Source organism: Scleropages formosus, chromosome 22 (genome assembly GCF_900964775.1).
Source record: "Scleropages formosus chromosome 22, fSclFor1.1, whole genome shotgun sequence".
Lineage (NCBI taxonomy): Eukaryota > Metazoa > Chordata > Actinopteri > Osteoglossiformes > Osteoglossidae > Scleropages > Scleropages formosus.
The window spans coordinates 20,425,749-20,443,038 of NC_041827.1; the positions used below are offsets into that span (position 1 = coordinate 20,425,749).

The 17,290-nt window shown below is 44.3% G+C and overlaps 1 protein-coding gene across 5 annotated transcripts in view; it reads left to right on the forward strand.

The window, feature by feature from the left end:
- The window catches only part of foxp1b (forkhead box P1b), a 79,549-nt gene that overhangs the window by 53,995 nt on the left and 8,264 nt on the right, over positions 1 to 17,290 (forward strand). For all 5 annotated transcript variants that reach the window (XM_018734074.2, XM_018734075.2, XM_018734077.2 and 2 more), the window contains 4 exons: positions 650 to 836; positions 7,024 to 7,131; positions 11,977 to 12,064; positions 14,244 to 14,327. In XM_018734074.2, coding sequence (XP_018589590.1) covers positions 650 to 836; positions 7,024 to 7,131; positions 11,977 to 12,064; positions 14,244 to 14,327 — 467 coding nt within the window. The remainder of the gene's footprint in view (positions 1 to 649; positions 837 to 7,023; positions 7,132 to 11,976; positions 12,065 to 14,243; positions 14,328 to 17,290) is intronic.

Genomic DNA, 17,290 nt, shown 5'->3' on the forward strand with positions numbered 1-17,290 from the left:
TCCAGGCGTGGAAATGGCTGTTTCCCAGGCCACTGTTATCCCTGCTGAGTCCCAAACACGCCCAGGGCGTCAGCCGCGGTGACTGAGTGAGCAGGCAGAGGGATGCAGGAGACGCGGCCCTCTTTCGGGAGCACCGTTTCAGACGCATGCGAGCGCTGCCTAGCCGACTTGTTAAATGAGCTTTAAGTCCTCGGTGTCAATTGAAGGCGGCGCACAGCTTTAAGTATTTTGCACATTAATGTGCTTTGTACAGTTTTACCCAGGGGTCCTTTTTTTGGGGCGGAGACATCGCATGTGTAATGTTGCTCTTGTAAATTCCAGTTTTTTTCCCCCCCCGCTCTCTTGCCGCGTCTCCATTTCTTTCCTCCAAGAAATAATAGTGATTATTCAGATTTCACGCCTTGTCTGCATGTTAATTATTTACCGTAGCCATGAAATGGGAGTGAATGCCTGGGATTTGTATATACAAACAAGCTTCAGATCACAGTGGGTGGAAAGAAAAGAAGCCTGTGTTCTCCGAGCATTAGCCTGTAGTGGAATATTTTCTAATTAATACTTGGCTTTGTTTATAGGCCCGTTGATTTAATTATGTGACAAAAAGTCGGATTAGCTTGTTAATTGACTTGATTATCCAATTTGTTTGTTTCAGGCATGATTCCAGCTGAGCTTCAGCAACTCTGGAAGGAGGTCACGGGTGGGCATGTGAAGGACGAGAACCACAGCAGCAGCCAGACCAGCCTGGACCTGTCATCGCCAGTGCCCCCCAAAAATCCGCTGCTCAACCAGCACACGCCCTCCAACGGCCAGTACATGGCACACTCGCTCAAGAGAGAGAGGTAGGCATCGCTTCGTGCAACTGTCCTCGAGCACTGCGCACTTTTATTTACATTGCGAAAATGAATCCCCTCGACGGCCTGTGCCAGCTCAACATTAACCGCACAAATTAAGGCACCGGTCTGGATCTGATTTGAAATTGGATCAGGTGTCATCGACCTGAGTTGTGGTTATGGCTACTTCTGTTATGAACATTTCTCGGGACATTCTTAAGGCATTCAGGACGTAGCCAGAAGTTTAAATTGGAGAAGTTGAAGTAGTTAGGGAAAGTGTTTCACTGTTTGAGCGACAGATGTTTAGACATCGGGAAGATGCTGTTGTTCTTTTGTATTCTGACAATTTCTGACCTCCACCACCCCCCACAACAAAGGGGAGGGGGGACTGAAGTGGAATGCGTTAGGTGCGGACGCCCCTTTGCTGTCATCTTTGACTAAACGTCTAAAGCGAACAAGAGTCCTACATATTTCCATTTAAAACTGTAATTCCTCAAAGAGTTGTGTTGATGGACACGAGCCCACTGGGCCTTCCCCCCGATGAATATTAATTCCGAGTTTGTAAGTACCTTACTATTTTCATTAAGACACGGGGTTTCCTTTATAGCCCCACTCGGTGGGGAATTCAGATGAAACACCTGGGAACCAGGGAATAATTTGAAGAGAAGATTGCAGTAATGGAAATAGGATCACCACACTATTAATTAGAGGGTCGTAGCATTATTATTTCGGTTGTGGCTATGAAACTGCAGCTGTGACTTTGGCACCAGTTTGTTAAATATAATTTATATTAGTGAAAGGCCTAGTTAGCCACATGCAGGCACACACCGCCATGGCTGATTTCCACTAGTATCGCACTGCGAAGACTACTTTCGAGCTCTGTGCGCTAATCAGTAACAAGATGTACAGAACGTAGCGTTTTCACATCCATTTAGCGCTCCGGTTCTGGGGTTTTTACTGAAGTGTCAATTCCTCCTGCAAATATTACACAAATATATTACACAAAGGAGTAACTGGCAGTTCATGTTTCCTGTTTGCAGTACACAGATAAACACAGTGGATTGTTGCACCTAACCTTGGTTTTAGTGAACTGTGGGAATGCTGGCTGAAAAACTCATATGTTTTTTCAGACCTAATTGAGGCACTGTGTCTTTAAGGAAAAAATTAATTCAGCATATAACACATTTACTTGTTTTTCTTGAACCGAAGCATGATCTTTAAACGTCATGTGAAAAGCCTCTAGGCACAGTGATCTCACAGTGTTAACAACTGCCTTGTCTTGTTACAAAAGCCAGGCAAATAAAAACATGTTTAGCCCTTTTAAACCTTCAGACAGGCAGGGTAAAGCAAGGTTCACAACCATCGCATCTCCCTGTGTCCCTGTCAATGTGGATGCCCAGAAGAGCTAAACAATGAAGGTTAAGCACTGTGTTTGGGCTGTGGAGAGAACCTCCATCCAATGCAATAATCTCAAATCTTCGCTATTTGAATTCAGGCAGGATGCTCCCATCACAGGTGTTGATATCATGAGGTTGCAGCAGTAAGTGCATATGTCTGAGTCAGAGCCATAGCTCCATGAAGTGCATCTCAGTCCTGCCCAAAGGGACATGACAGGAGCCCACAGGAGCCCGCCCCCCCCCTTTTTTTCTTGCATGTTCAGCAGGCCAAGAGTGAGCAAAGGCCTGCATGCTACAAAGGTCCTCTGAAAGAAAAATGGCAATAAGCGTAATGTTTCACCTGTAATCGTTCTCATGACACAGGCGTAAGAAGGTCAGAGCCAAGCCGCCACTGACGTACGTCCTTTTCAGCAGCAAACAGCTTGCCGAGCAATTGCACCCAAATGGCCAGTAAATTGTCCCCTGCTCCTTACCCAGCATGATATTGCATAGGTGTATCCCACGCATTATTTATGTGTTTATTATAGGTCCAACTGAGCACTGTTCTTGGCTCTCTTTTGTCAAATAGGAGGTTTTTTTCTTCCCAGAGGTACACTCTCGCAGTCACTTGATCCAGGACAGTGGATCAAGCAAAGGCAGACGTGCCTTAGGCTCTGGCTGCCTTGGGGGGGGATGGAGGTTTTTTGACACGCTCAGTCAGTCCAACCCTCATCAGAAGTCTGAGCAGAGTGCTCAATGAAACATTAGAGAGGAAACCTGCGAGGACGCGCTCCCTCTCTGGCGCTCCCTGTCAGAGATTAAAGACGGCGTCAAATGCACTTTAACATATGTGGCAGCCATCGAGTGTTCTCGGGATCTTACATTTGTCAGAATCCCAAAAGACAATTCTGAGTTTACCAAGTAGTGCAGAATTTTGCCATATGCACATTACATAATAAAGACAATAACAGTGTAAGAGATCTGGCATAAGGAACACATTATGCAGAGAAGTGAGTGAATTCACAATTTGACATATGATATTTTCACGTCCACGGGAGTAGTACTCTTAATCCTTTCTTTTTTTGCAGCTCAATTATATGCATATGAAAAGAACAATTCAGTGCAACTAATGATATATAGTCTACTTCTGAGCAAAACATTTGAACAAAAAAGGCTATATTTCATGAATAATTGAGATTTCTTTCACGCAAAATCACAACAGACATTCCTGTTCTAATCCAGGGATTTAAATAATCAGATTTTGGATCATAATGTCATCAGTGTATAAATAGAAAACAGCAAGTCATCCTTCCTGCGCTAAACTTAATGAACTTTTAATTGATGCGGTTTGGGAGTCCTTTTGTCATGCAACAGAAACAATTCACTTTGCTGATGGACCTGTTCCCCTCACACACACCCTGCGCACCCCCACACTCCCCCACTCTCAGATTCATTTACAGCGCGGCTAAGTACCGTGTAGTTAGTTTCATGTGTCCCATAAAGCTTGCTCAGGCTCACCGACGCCTGCAACTAAAACCTTAAGTGCGTCCACAGGCATCGTTCAGAGATTTCACTTCCTCCTTAAGGAAGGTGGAGAAATTCAATCGCCCCAGATGCAGGGGAACAGAGCAGCAGGGTCCTCCTCTTAAAGGAAAGCGTGCCTTCGGAACCAAATAAACCCAGATACCCTCAAAGTGTCGTCTTATGTCCAGCGATCAGATTGCAATGGACAAAGTGGTTTGTGTCTCCGAAAGGGACAAGGAGACAAAACGCAAAGGGTTCGGTGGGGTGGCCCACTGACATGTCCCGGTTCCATCAGTGCCCACCGCTTTGCAGTTTGTGCCCAGCTATCTATTAAGGAGATGAATCTGATTTGGCTCCTTCTCCCCTCTTGGTTTGACTTCCACAAGGAAAGTGATAATTAAATCACAGAGAATAAAGCCCTCGAGTCCAGAGGAGGGAGAAGTGTTCAGTGAAGGAAGACAGCAGAGGCCACGGCTGGGAAGAGATGCGTATCAATATTAGGTGGGGGATGGGCTGTTGTGATTTGTAAAGTAGCTGCCCAGCCAGGGCTCCCAGTCCCATCACTGCTGTTCCCGCTCAACACTCACATGAACTGCCCTCCCAGTCCAAACAGGATGATTCAATCAAGCAACGACACACGCAGGCTGGGCAGAAAGTGGTCAGCGTGGAGCAAGATTCCGGAGAAAGTGTATTTCCAGAGGTGCTCCAGTGTGCTGCAAAAAGAAGAAATAAGCACTGCACAGATTTAGACAAATGTGTTTGGAGATGAATTGGTGGATGCAGCAGTGGACAAGGTGTCCCACATCACCTGTAACAAGGTAGTTAGAGTTCTCTCCCCACAGACCACTTTGCAATAATGGGACCCGGCCAGGGAGCACCTGTGCCGCATACACGAGGAAGGTTCTGAGTGCTTCCAAGGTGGAGCAGGACCTAAATAACAACAGGGTGACAGCTGAGAACTACTGCCCATGTTTCTGGTATTACAAGTGTAGATAATATAGTGTAAAGTGTTATTTGCAACTGTTTAGTTATCCGCTGCATAAAAGGGTACGTCTGTTGTCAGATCTCCACAAATCCTAGCACACTCAACAATTCAATATCTTATTCATATAGCATTAACCAACATGCCTACTCAGAAAGAAGAATAAAAATCCTGTTAAATTAAAAATCAGTGCAACATTCACCAATAGGGACATTTCCTTGTTAAAAACTCATTATAATAGATCTTTCCCATCTATTTATTAGCTGTATCAAAACAGAGGTCTTAATGTGTATGCATAATTCATAATTGAATTTTTAAAAATATTTCTGCCTTTTGGAAAAAAACTTGTTAACCACATTCATGAATGCTTCACTGGTTCCTAATTGCAACGCAATTATCACTTGTTATGAACAATGTGAACTCTTAAGCAAGTAATTACAATACAAGAAAACGTGTGGCAACCCTTAAAATGCATTACTTGAGGTGCAGCTTTGCTTGCATCTACAAAATTAGATTTTAATCTGAACACAGAGAGCTATATTTAATCCTGCGGAATTGTTCCATCAAAATAAATGTTATCTTTTTTTCTTTTTCTTAATTTGGGAGTTTTAATGCATGGAATGTTTTTGCATCGGGACGGCAGTATTTCACAGAGCGTGTAGTACAAATCAGCTAAAATGAAAAAGGAATCAAAGAATGTCCCCTTTAGTTGAAGTGATTGCAGCCAAAATAAATGAATCCATTAACAAGTGTTTAGGATTTTGTTCTAATTAATTGTGCTCTGTCCTCCGTGCCCCCCACCCCCACCATGTTCATTTCCGTCCTGAAGAATGGCATGTTACATAAGGTGGTACATTTGTGTCAGCCATGCCGGGACTGAGAGCGATCACATGCACAGGTGGTACCAATATAGGACAGTCCCCCAGGCTCTTGTAGTAGAGAGATGTGCAGCTTGCTGGGTGTCCGTGTCCATATGGCAGTCTGTCCCTGCCTTCACGCGGACTGCGTCTATATGCCGTCCCTTCACCGTAGCGTGCTTTAGCGAAAGGTACTGCCTGGTGAAAAACCCGCTGGCCCATGCACGTGTGAAAGAGTGGAGCCACGCTGAACTGCAGGGCTGCTCTTCAGTTAGTCCATCAGTGGATGGATTGATGGCAGATGGGGCTGTTTACTGCCAGATGGAGCTGGATGCTTCCTGTTTTGGAATGACACTTCCTTTCAGGTGGACTCTGTGATACGGTTCTTCAGCCAACAAAGGGGGCAGAACCTTTCCTGGAACCTTGTGCTACTTGGTTATGCAAAATAATTATTTACTCATTTAACCCTTTGTCCACTGCTGCTGCATGGCCACACAAAGTCTTCCATTGCCAGCCATGCATGCATTTACTTTCATTTGTTTAGCAGACATTTTTCTCAAAAGCACTGTACAATAATTATTAAGGAGTATTTACCCAACACTTTATCCAAGTTTACTTATAATACTATATACATCACTAAACTCCCTACTCTCATTTACAGTGCTGCTTGAAAGTGTGTGAACCCCATTTGGATAGTGATTTTTCTTGAATAAAATATGAAAATTAACTTATGAATAAATGATGATTTACACACCTGATTCACCTTACCAACTTGGTTTAACCAGGGCTACTGGTTACAAACAAGTGTTAAGGGGTTTACTTATTTTTGCACCTGCGCTTCTTTCGTGTTTCTAATACACACGATTTCCTCTAAAGCAACTGTGGCAAACTAAAGCAAAATGTGGAATAGGTCACTACACACCTATTATGTCACATGAGACAGATTAACCATTTTGTGGTAAAACTAAGGGACAAAAGGACTTCACATACATTCAAGCAGCTCTGTATACAGCAGAGCAATGTAAAACACACAAAGTATAATTTAAAGTCAACAGTTCACCTGAAATACATACATAAACTGTGGGAGGAAACCAGATCACCTGGAGGAAACCCATTCAAACATGGGCAGAACATGCAGCCTGCACACAGACTAAGCTGGATTCAATCCCACATCTGAAAGTACAGCTCAGGTACCGGGGCTACCCACTACACCACCCGAATTGTGTCATACTCACATACTGTGTATGATTCACACCTGATGGCACCGTACAGGAGGAAATTACCTTCCATGCAACATGACAGTGACCCCCAGCAGTCTGCCCCATGCAACGGTTTGCTTAATTAAAAAGCTTCTTGTAAACCAGTGCTGACCTTGTAGGGGTCATTCTTGGATTTTTGTGCTGCCCTGTGAAACTTCTAAATCTGTTTATGTTCCTGTTTTGTCTGCGGTCTTTCAGCTCCACAGTGGACGACCACCCCCAACACAGTCACCCGCTCTACGGACATGGAGTGTGCAAGTGGCCTGGGTGCGAAGCCGTGTTCGACGACTTCCAGTCGTTCCTCAAGTGAGTATTGAGCCTTGTGTCACTTGTCCTCCTGCGTCCCGTTGCATACGTCCTCTTTCCATATTCATACAGTACCTGACACTGCAGTTGGCTGCCAGTATAAATGCGAACGCATCAGAAGTTGGGCTCTTAATTGCATACTGCATGTTGGCTGGTTCTACCGCTTATTTCCTTAGCCACGGCTGACATGGGTACTGCGTTTGTTGCTGTTCGCATGCCTTGCACCGCACTTGTTTCCCTCTCCGGACACTGTCAGGCACTTGCCATTCAGAGCCCGCGATAAGCGCTGTACCCATGGAGACTCTGGCAGTCTCTCCCAAACAAACAACAGGCGGATGTTTATCTTCGCCAGCAGACGCCGCAGGCCCTCTGCGTGTTTGCCCTTGTCTCCAGGCCCCGCCCAGCGTGCCCTCCTCCCACGGGCGGCGCCCCACACGTCAGCCCTTTGTCTCCTCATCACTCTCAGGGCAGAACTGGTCTTTTGTTCATGTGTGGCACCTCGAACCTAGCCAGAACCAAGCCTCCGTATGCCCATCCTTCTCGGACAGAACCCAATCGTTTTGTCAGTCGTACTTGCTGAGGCCGCCATGTAGGCGCCAGGTCCTGAACCATGGCGCTGGTGCATACTGCCTGGTGGTCGGAGAAGGTCTTTACGAGTGTGTCTTTGTCCATGGCTGCCACTGGCGTGTCTCTTGGGCGGAACAAAGCTGTAGTTTACACACGGGTTCTGGCCTGATGGCCACATTTCCACATCCTGGCTGGTGTTGGGCAGAGCTGAGCCTGCACTTCTTCACCATCGCCCGGCTGTGACCCTGCCGCTGAGCAGACTAACATGCAAAGCACGGACCCATCCCAGTCGCGGCAGCAGATCAATGAGTCCCCGTTGCCGTGGATTAGCAGCCGTTTAAAGTGGAGATGACATTATTACATTATTCAGGGCTGAAGCTAAAACAAGCGGTCGAAGTAGCAGAAGGGTCCGGGATGGAGAGGGTGGTGGAGAGCATGGCTGGGGCAGCTGTCACAGACACAGACACATTTCCAACTAATAATCCAAGTAGGCAAGCGGTTGAGTAAAGTTTATTTGAAGCCGTTTTGTAAGGCTCGTGTGAGGCACCGTAAACACTTAAGCGATCACTTTGTGACCGACTAATGTAAGCCGTTTTTGACTTCTGTTTACCCGAAGAAACATAAGAAATGAGTCGGGTGTACAAAGAAGAAAGAGAAGCAGGTTTGTTTCATTTTCCTCCTTTCCCCTACCTAGATTTAAACATAAACACTTTTAGCAGTAAACAAAATATTTTTCCTCTTAAGAAATATTTAGTAGCTCTGTCTGCGTCACATGGAATATGCTGCTATTTATTACATTTTGCGATTGCCTCAGCCTTTGTTTATAGAACTGAAAGGGATTAAAGTACGACCGTTGAGTAAAATTCTGTTTTAAAAAGGAGTTACAAAGTGCACTGCGCTCTGTTTTTACAAGTGTTTTTATCATAGCAACATCTTGTTTACTTTAGTTGCCTGCCTAAACTGCTTGGAACATGTTAAGAAAACACTGGGGAGAGCCTCCACAAAGCGGCCTTTGTTTCGCTATGTGAGCAACTTGCTGAGGCCTTAGGTGTTAACTCTCCAGCCCTTAAGCGCTTCCACATGAAATTCCAGTGCTGAGGTGCAGCAACTTCCAGAAACACAAACACCAACACAAATAGCAAAGCACAACAGGTATATGCTAATAAACATCTGGAGTGACAGAGGAAAATTCTGGACTGTTTCAGTGGATGAATAGGCTGTTGGCCCCTCGAGGCTCCAGGGTTGGAGACGGGAGAAATGCGGTGCGTTTAGTCAGCAGAACTGTTTTACCGTGCGGCGAAAGGTGAGGGGGGACCCTTTTTAACGTCAACCAGATTTTGGTTCTCGATGCCAACAGTAACAACTAACATGGGACTGTAATGTTGTTTTAAACCGTGAGCATGTTTATTTTATTTTTCGAAGGAAAACATTACATACCTAGTCGCACTATCTTGATAAACAAAAGGGCCGAATCCCATTCCTGTTTTTCATTCGGCCCGGCAAGGGTGGGGTCCGCCTTGTTGCACAGCTCGCTCCTTTTTTTATGAGGTGTGGGACCCCCTCTTCTGTGACCTTTGAAAGGTCAAATGCGTGCGAGGCTCCACTGCCACCTAGTGCCTGACGGACGGTGCAGTGCGCAGCGCGTCCTGTGCGTAAGAACGGCTCCGGAGGCCGAGTGTCCGTGTCGCCCTGCCAGGAGAAACGAAGCTGAGAGACGGTGCGCTGACAGACTTCACGTTGCCTCTGCTCCTCCTAAAATAACACTGAGTAAGAGGAGCGCTGTCATCAGGCCTGACTGCTAGCGGCATCTCTGCTCCACTCATAGAGAGAATAACATATTTTCTCTACTCAGAGAAAGCCCCTCGGGAAGGGGGGTGGGGGTGGAAAGACTTGCCTAAACTGCTGCATGAATTTGCTTATTGTACTTTTTCGGGAAACAATGCTGTGATATTACAGGTGTTACATACGCATGTGGGCGTGGAAATGAAGGTAATGAGATAATGTATGAATTACAGTTGTGTGTCTGTAGTGTGTGTGTTAGAGCCAGCACTTATTTGTGGATTTTGTTAGGTGACTGACATTCTTTCTGGGGGTTGACATGTTTGCTTGAGCAAGGAGCTTTGCTTCACTGAGAATGGTAAACAATGAAACCCATCTGAAGTTTGCTCAGCCATCTCCCGGACAGATAAATGTCCCTATCAGGTCAGCCTTGCTCCCAGTGTATCTTTAAACGCAGAAAGGAAAGGGCGGCTAAATGGTATGTAAAAAGCCAACTGTTTAAGGAATGTCTATTTAACTTGTTTTATTGTGGCAATTTACATTAGTGCTTGTCATTCTGCCAGAAAGCTTTTAAAATGGGCTTCATTTGAAGTCCAAAAAGTGACACATGCCAACATCCATAGCCTCCCTGGATGTCAATTCCACGTACTCTGTGCTCTTCATGTCCAGACACTCTTTGCAGAGCTGCATTAGGGGCCATTTGAATATTTCATTTCCTATTAATTATGCACTGTGACTCTCCATGTCATTAGGAGGAAAAAAGTAATGTAACAAAGGATGAAAAGAGGGAGCGAGCGTCGCTTCTGTGAAAGGAAAAATTCCAAAGCTCGTCACGTAGGGCGCTGCTCATTGAAAATGCAGTCAGTGCCGCTTAAATTGAACTTGAAACATCTTCACCTATCCCTTCTTTTTCCTCATTTAGTACGCTCAGACATGTTTACTCACTTTTTACCTCCTTGCTTAATTCTTTAATTCAGGAGCAACTCAAAGTGTAAAATGGCTGCGTCCATTTGCAGCCATATTTTCAGTTAATTTCAATTAATGTCAAATAACACTGGTACCTCTCTTTTCGTCTTCTGTCCTTTCTTTAAAATGGATTCGTATGGCAGAAATACATTTTAAACGGACCTTTTCTTAAACTGTGCATTGTTCGAGCATTAACATAAGTTATTTGTATGAAAGACAAAGTTCCATGCATAATTGTCTTGTAAGATTAAAAAAAAAAAAAATAAAGAAATATGATTTCAGCTCTCTACGGCAGCAATACCTTCAGTAACGTTTTTGTCCTACCATCCATACATCTTTTTTGCTCGCCTGTTCTTACCGTGCAAAAGTTGCTGTACGGCGTGTTTCACAGTAACACTACTGCCGCAGCAAGGCCGTAGATTTATAGAGCCATCAGAGCGGCTGCAGTGCCACCACCGCCGGCCCGGTCAACTCTGGGTACCTTTGATTTGCAGTAAATGACAGAAAAAGTGCATGCAACACGACAGGCACATTGCAAGCACGCCATCCTTTCTGCACTGCCACGGAGGCGTCACAGACGCATGCCTGGCGACAGTGACCTACATGGTCACCGAAGATGTGATATAATTTATGATATATATAATATATTGGATCCATTAGCGGGCATAATGAAGTACTGAAATGAAAGGGTATTTGTGAAATCAGTTCAAACATCCTGCTCGGATTATGATTAAATGATTAATGAAATGCTCCTGCATAAGCATTTTCAAACAGTAATTCATGTGGAGGCTGATAAAAATCCTCCAATCATATTTCCTTCACTCGCCCAACCTTATCTCCACCATTTTATATAAATCATGAAAAAAACCCTGTCTGCTGCTGGCGCGCTACTTATTTAGATTAGTTATAAACGTGCAGAAAAAGAGAACATCTTCGGCGTATAAAATAATCATGCATAATTATATTCATAATTCAAGTTGGTGACAGATTCCATCTCTCTTCTTCTTGTTGTCCTTTGCCTTCCTTCTGGCTTCATTTGAGTTCTCTTAATCTTGATGACATAATTAACTGAAAAAAAGACACAAAAATAAGGAGAATATGGCAAAGAGAAAAGGGACTGCTCCTTGTCTGAAACCATCTCACGGGGTGTGGGGTGGGTATAATTCACAATATGTACTCAACCTGAAATGCCCAAAATTTTTTGTATTTTTTTGGAAAAACTTGGGTTTCAGCAGTTACAGCTACTTCATGAAATATACATTTCAGTCAATATTATTTAATGTTCCTTGCATAGAGTGAATTTCATCCTCAGAACATGAGAATTGATTATATAATTCTCTTTTATCTGTGTTTATTTTGGAGTACCACATGTCTAATTCCAGTGTGTGCGTGTGTGTATACTGTTGCCCCGATGCCACCAGAGCAGAGTGACAGCTGTAATCATTTGTACATATAAGCAAGCGACATGTTTTTTGACAAGTGTGAAAGCAGGAGGCCCTGACTGAGCGCAGATGTGTCCGGTGTGTTTTCCAGGCACCTTAACAACGAGCATGCGCTCGACGACAGGAGCACGGCGCAGTGTCGTGTGCAGATGCAGGTTGTGCAGCAGCTGGAGCTCCAGGTACTGTCCTCTTTATATTTTTATTGTTGTCCAAAAAATGTTTTCCCACTCTGCTCACACCCTCCCTTTGTCTGCTGTGCACTCCCCGCCTTGTGGATATGAACCGTGGGGTCAGAGATGGAGGGGGGGATCTGGGGTGGCAGAGGAATAAAATTATTTTGTACATTTGTGAGTAACCAGTCATTAAAAATGTGTTATGTATGCATGACAGCCAGGCAAAGATATATGAAGGGCCCGGGGCTAAGTGGAGAAGATAATTACATTTTGAATTTTACTAGGTTTTAAAGTCATTTATGACTTTTAACTGTTTGGCACTAATAATAAAACACTTTTTGAAATACTTAGGCAGCAACAGCGGTGGGTGTTCTCAATAAAAAAATCTGTCAAAGACATGCACTGTATACCGCTCATCTCTGAGCCACTTTACCAAACTGTTTCTAAGCAAATAACATGACGCGTGTACATGTGGACATTCCCCATAAGAGACACCTGAATCTGAATGTGTGTGTGTGTGATACCAGCTTGTCACATCACCTTTTCATAATGTACTGTGTTTATCATTAGTGCTCAGTTATGTTGGCTTTCGTAGTGTTTGATGTTATGTTCAGGACTCAATTCCTACAAGGGCGTCTGCTAAATCACAGTTAATTGCAAACAAGTCAGAGCCAAAAGCTAACTGCTGAGGACAACCTAGGCGAACAAGTTGGAACAGTGTCTGAATTAGACAACAACAGAACCCTGAGAGTGACCCAAAACATAAAAACAGCAAGAGAAGCCAAAATGTGATGAGGCAAATTAAGAAATAAAGAAGAGTTTTACAGTGACCGAGTGATCATACATCGTGTGTGTACCTAGGGTGACACTCACTCTATTTCATCAGCACTCCACTTCCAGTGTGAAATTCAAAGGAATGATATGTCAGCCAATAAATGAGCCATGAAGGACAAGCAGATCAAAAGTCAAGTTATGGTTATTTATTTACCAAGTTGTATCTATGTAATATATATGCTGGAAATTTTGAAAATTTGGGGGTAAAACAAAAAAATCTGGAAAAGATTGCCACAGGTCAGCACAAAATAACTGAGGATCAACCTGTTTTCCACAGTCCTCGGGGTTATGGGAAGGCGGACAGAGTATTATCTCATCCCGGCAGAGAGTGCGTTTCTGTTTCAAAGGCCATTTTGGGCCACGCCACCCAGCCAAGAGCCCCACTTTCCCACTGATTCCGGGTAAATGGGGTCCCACAGGGAGTGGCTGTCGGTGCTTCTGGGCCTTTCCCTGAACCGCATCTCACAAACAGGGAAATGACACAAGAGTCGCAAGGGGCTCATCGAGGGAACGCGTCGGACACTTAAACTGGCTGATGTTGGTCCTGCAGTGTCATCAAGACACACAGCTGCTGAAAAGCCCACTACATAATAGGTGTGTTTAACTGTCAAAAATATGGCCTCCCATTTAAGTAAGGTACGGTGATTGTTGGGAACCGAAGTCCACAAATAAATGGCTGCTTTGGCCAAAATTTGAAGAGGAACAAAATGTAGTGTCATTTCCTGAACCTAAACTTGCATAAATTTGTAATATAAACATATTTTTTCACAAAAGAAGCAAGACAATATGTGGACATAAATTCAAACTTCGCATGTGTGTTTCTTGGTATTTGGAGCACATTTAAATGACAGTATTTACCAAAAACTGTCAACAGCAGTGACATAAACGTCATCCATGCCAGTAGAGGGACCTGCAACTATTGAACATCCCTCTTAGACTCTTTACAAACATAAAGAAAGTGGACAGGGTTCGCAACAGAAACATTTGCAATGTTGTGAAAAGGTTGCACACACTGACTTGCACCTCTTGTTTAACCTTAGAAAGTAGAGCATCATGGGATGGTGTGTGTGGGAGTGTCATTGTGGAGCAGGTAACAGGCAGAGCCATCACTGACAGAAAGTCAGCCTGGTATGCATGTCAAAGCCATGACTATAAGACAGGAGACAGGGACGAGCTTTTGATGGATACTCAAGTGGATGCGGGCTCAGGAAGATTTTCTGAAGCATTGCTATAGCACTTCTCTGTATTTTTAAATAAAAAACGTGTTGAGAAGGAACAAAAAATAACGAACCGGTAGCACTGAATTCACTACCCGTTTCCTCATGAGTTCTTTTCCTTGGCTTCGTTACAGTTAGCGAAGGACAAAGAACGTCTGCAAGCCATGATGACTCACCTACATGTCAAGTCCACGGAGCCCAAGGCCACCCCACAGCCAGTGAGTAGTGCCCCAGTCATGTTAAACACTCTTGTTTGTTCTTTTATCAGTCTGTCAGTGTACACAGCCATCCATCAGAGCAACAAAAAAGGACCTCTTTCTGCACACTCCTATGCTGCAGTCCTTATGAAGAACAGTGTTCTATTTGCTTGGAAAAAAAACATAACTATGGCGTTTTTAATGTCAGGCTACATTTTTTTCCCTGTATTTCTATTTCAGTTCAGCTCTGAGTAATGAAAGGCAGCCACGAGTTGGAGAGCTCGTGGTTTTTGATAACGTCGTACTGGCTCACCTCCTTAGTGGCCCCATCTGCTGACATTTGAGATCCAAATGAGTTTTTGCGATATACTTAAAGTGCACACTTCCACAGATCAATACATTGACTTGGAGCAAATCAGTATCTCGCATCTAACAACTCAAATATTGCACCAAGTTCTCGGAGGTACTGTCTGTATGGCTCTTAGTGCCCAGCGTCAATATGTACATATTAATTACCCCAAGTTAAAGCACATCTTGGCAGCCCGCTAATAAATACAGCAGGTAACATCATGGACTTGTGCATGGATCTAAACAAGATTTGGATCAGTACCAGTGTGCACGCATCAGTGTTTCCCAGGACTGGCTTCTTCAAGCAGGGCACATTTACAGACTGAACCCCCACAGCACTTTCTCTAACACAAAGGAGTGCTGTAAGATGTGTCTCACAGCCATGCACTTTTTCTGTAACTGCAGTGTTTTGCTCTCCTGCGCAGTGTGTCACTTTACCCATGGAGACCGACATGTGAAAGGAGTGCAGGAGCTCACGGCAGACACAGAAGTGGCTCTCCAAGCGAGTGCAAACACATCTCTGACGCTGTGACAAGCCCCCCCCGGTGCTATCGTGGATTCACAGACACGCCAGGGCCAGGGTGACGTCAGGCTGCCTGTCTGATGGCGTGGATTAGTTGGAGGAAAAGAGCTCGCTTCGGGGGGGGGGGGGGGTGACATTTGTATATAGAAAGTGGTTTCAGTGGCAGATAGCATCTTGGGTTCCTTACAGCTGCTCACCCCAACCGCTACGCCAACTGCACAGCCACTGGGTTTTCCACATCATGGCGTGCAGTTAACCATGAATCTCAGTAGTGCGGATGCTGTGTGCTAGCATTCCCCCCCATGTCACGGTGTGTCTCGCCATGCCACTGCTGCGTTGACCCCAACTTATGCCCTCCTTTTGGAGCCAGTGGCTATAGTGGAGGAACTGCAGTGGGATGGCCGTCTGACAACGTGTTTGTTCAGGCCCATCAGGCTGTAGCTGGCTGCCAACATGCTGACCTGTTGTTAAGGAGACGCAGTGTTATGTGTTCATCGTTGGAATGGGCTGCTGTGGCCCGTCTGGTTTTAATGGATTAGACTGTTGTCTGATTTGTCTTGGTCTTTCATAATGGATCTAGACATCTTTCACACACAGACCTGCACGCACATTAATAATGATTCTATGAATATGTATTTTACCAGTCCAACTGAAAACGATCTCTCAAATATACACGTAATGAGATTCTCAACAACTAAAGTAAAAAAGGTTTTGTGACTAGTTTACTTAATGAAGCAAATATCTTAACGTGTAGATGAGCAACAGTGCAACCGTGTAATTGTTTTTGTGTGTGTTGGTGGTGTCACTAAACATTCTTGTCAGAAATTTGACCTTTTACTATACATAATTAAGGGAAGACTTTGTTTATTTTTTTCTTTACCAGCTTGGGAGTCAGGCTGTATAATTAGATCACCAATTACCATTTAATTAATTTCTGTCTGAAGTCTCATTTAGTCTGTGTTGGAGTGAACCCAAAGCATGATTGGAACAAAGGGGAGCCTATTAGAGCGCTCTGTCTGCCCCATTGCTAACCCCACTGCTTACCGCACTCTCTTGCTGTTTACAGCACACAAATACTAGCATCATATGTATCAAATAAGTTATCTTATTTTTTGCCTAAAATTCCACATTTCCTGTGTGTGTGCAAAAAAAAAGTGATTTGTTAAAGAAAATATTAACATTTTAATGAATGTAAAAATATATTTTTTCTTCACAATCAAATTTAAACAGCTAACATTAACAACAAGAACGCCTGTAGAATGCAGTGCATTTTGGAGCAGAGAAAAGGGCTGCAAACTTTAAGAGTACAATACTTGATCAAAGAGAAGCCCGCAGGTGGTGCTGTCTCCAGATTTCTTTATTACACCTGTCCATCACACCCAACATCTTGGTGGTAATGACTGTTAATAGGGTTGCAGCATCTGGGTGGCCATGAAGTCACCCAAGTGGCATGTGTGGATGTTAAAACACTTTCTGTCCACTTTCACCTGCATCTTTCCCTCCACACTGCTGTTGTCGAGAGAAATTAGACACCCGATACCTCGGGAGCCATCGACAGTCCTGACATTCCATTAATTTGTCAGCTCGATCCAGGAACGATTGTCAGCGACGAGACACCCCCGGCGCCGGACTCTGAGCCTTCTCTCCCTTCCCCTCCTCGCCAGCTCGAGTCATGTTTAATTTGGACATTGGCCTCCTTCGGCAAATTAGCAATTAGAACAATTTTGCGGGAATCTGTATATCTGTCATTAGTTTTCCTGCAAATTAATAGTGGGAGCACAGGGTCGGGCTAGAATTTTCCACTTGACTGCAGCTCCTCTGTGGAGATCTGGCACCGTTCAGAGCGGCTGCAGTTGCTGTAAGCCTTGGTATACCTTTAGAGCTCTCTGCTTAATTAGTTTACCTTGTAGCTATTATTACTAATATCCCGCCTCTGCCCCTTGAAAAAAAATGAATCTTTCTGCAAAATATTTCAGAGGCATTTTGCAGCAGCGTAGCCAGATGATGGGGTCATTCAGATACAGCATTTAATCATTAGATCACCTCTATAAGCATCTCCTAATTAGAGTCCTTACAATACAATTTCATCTTGTAATTAGCCCAGATTGGCTGC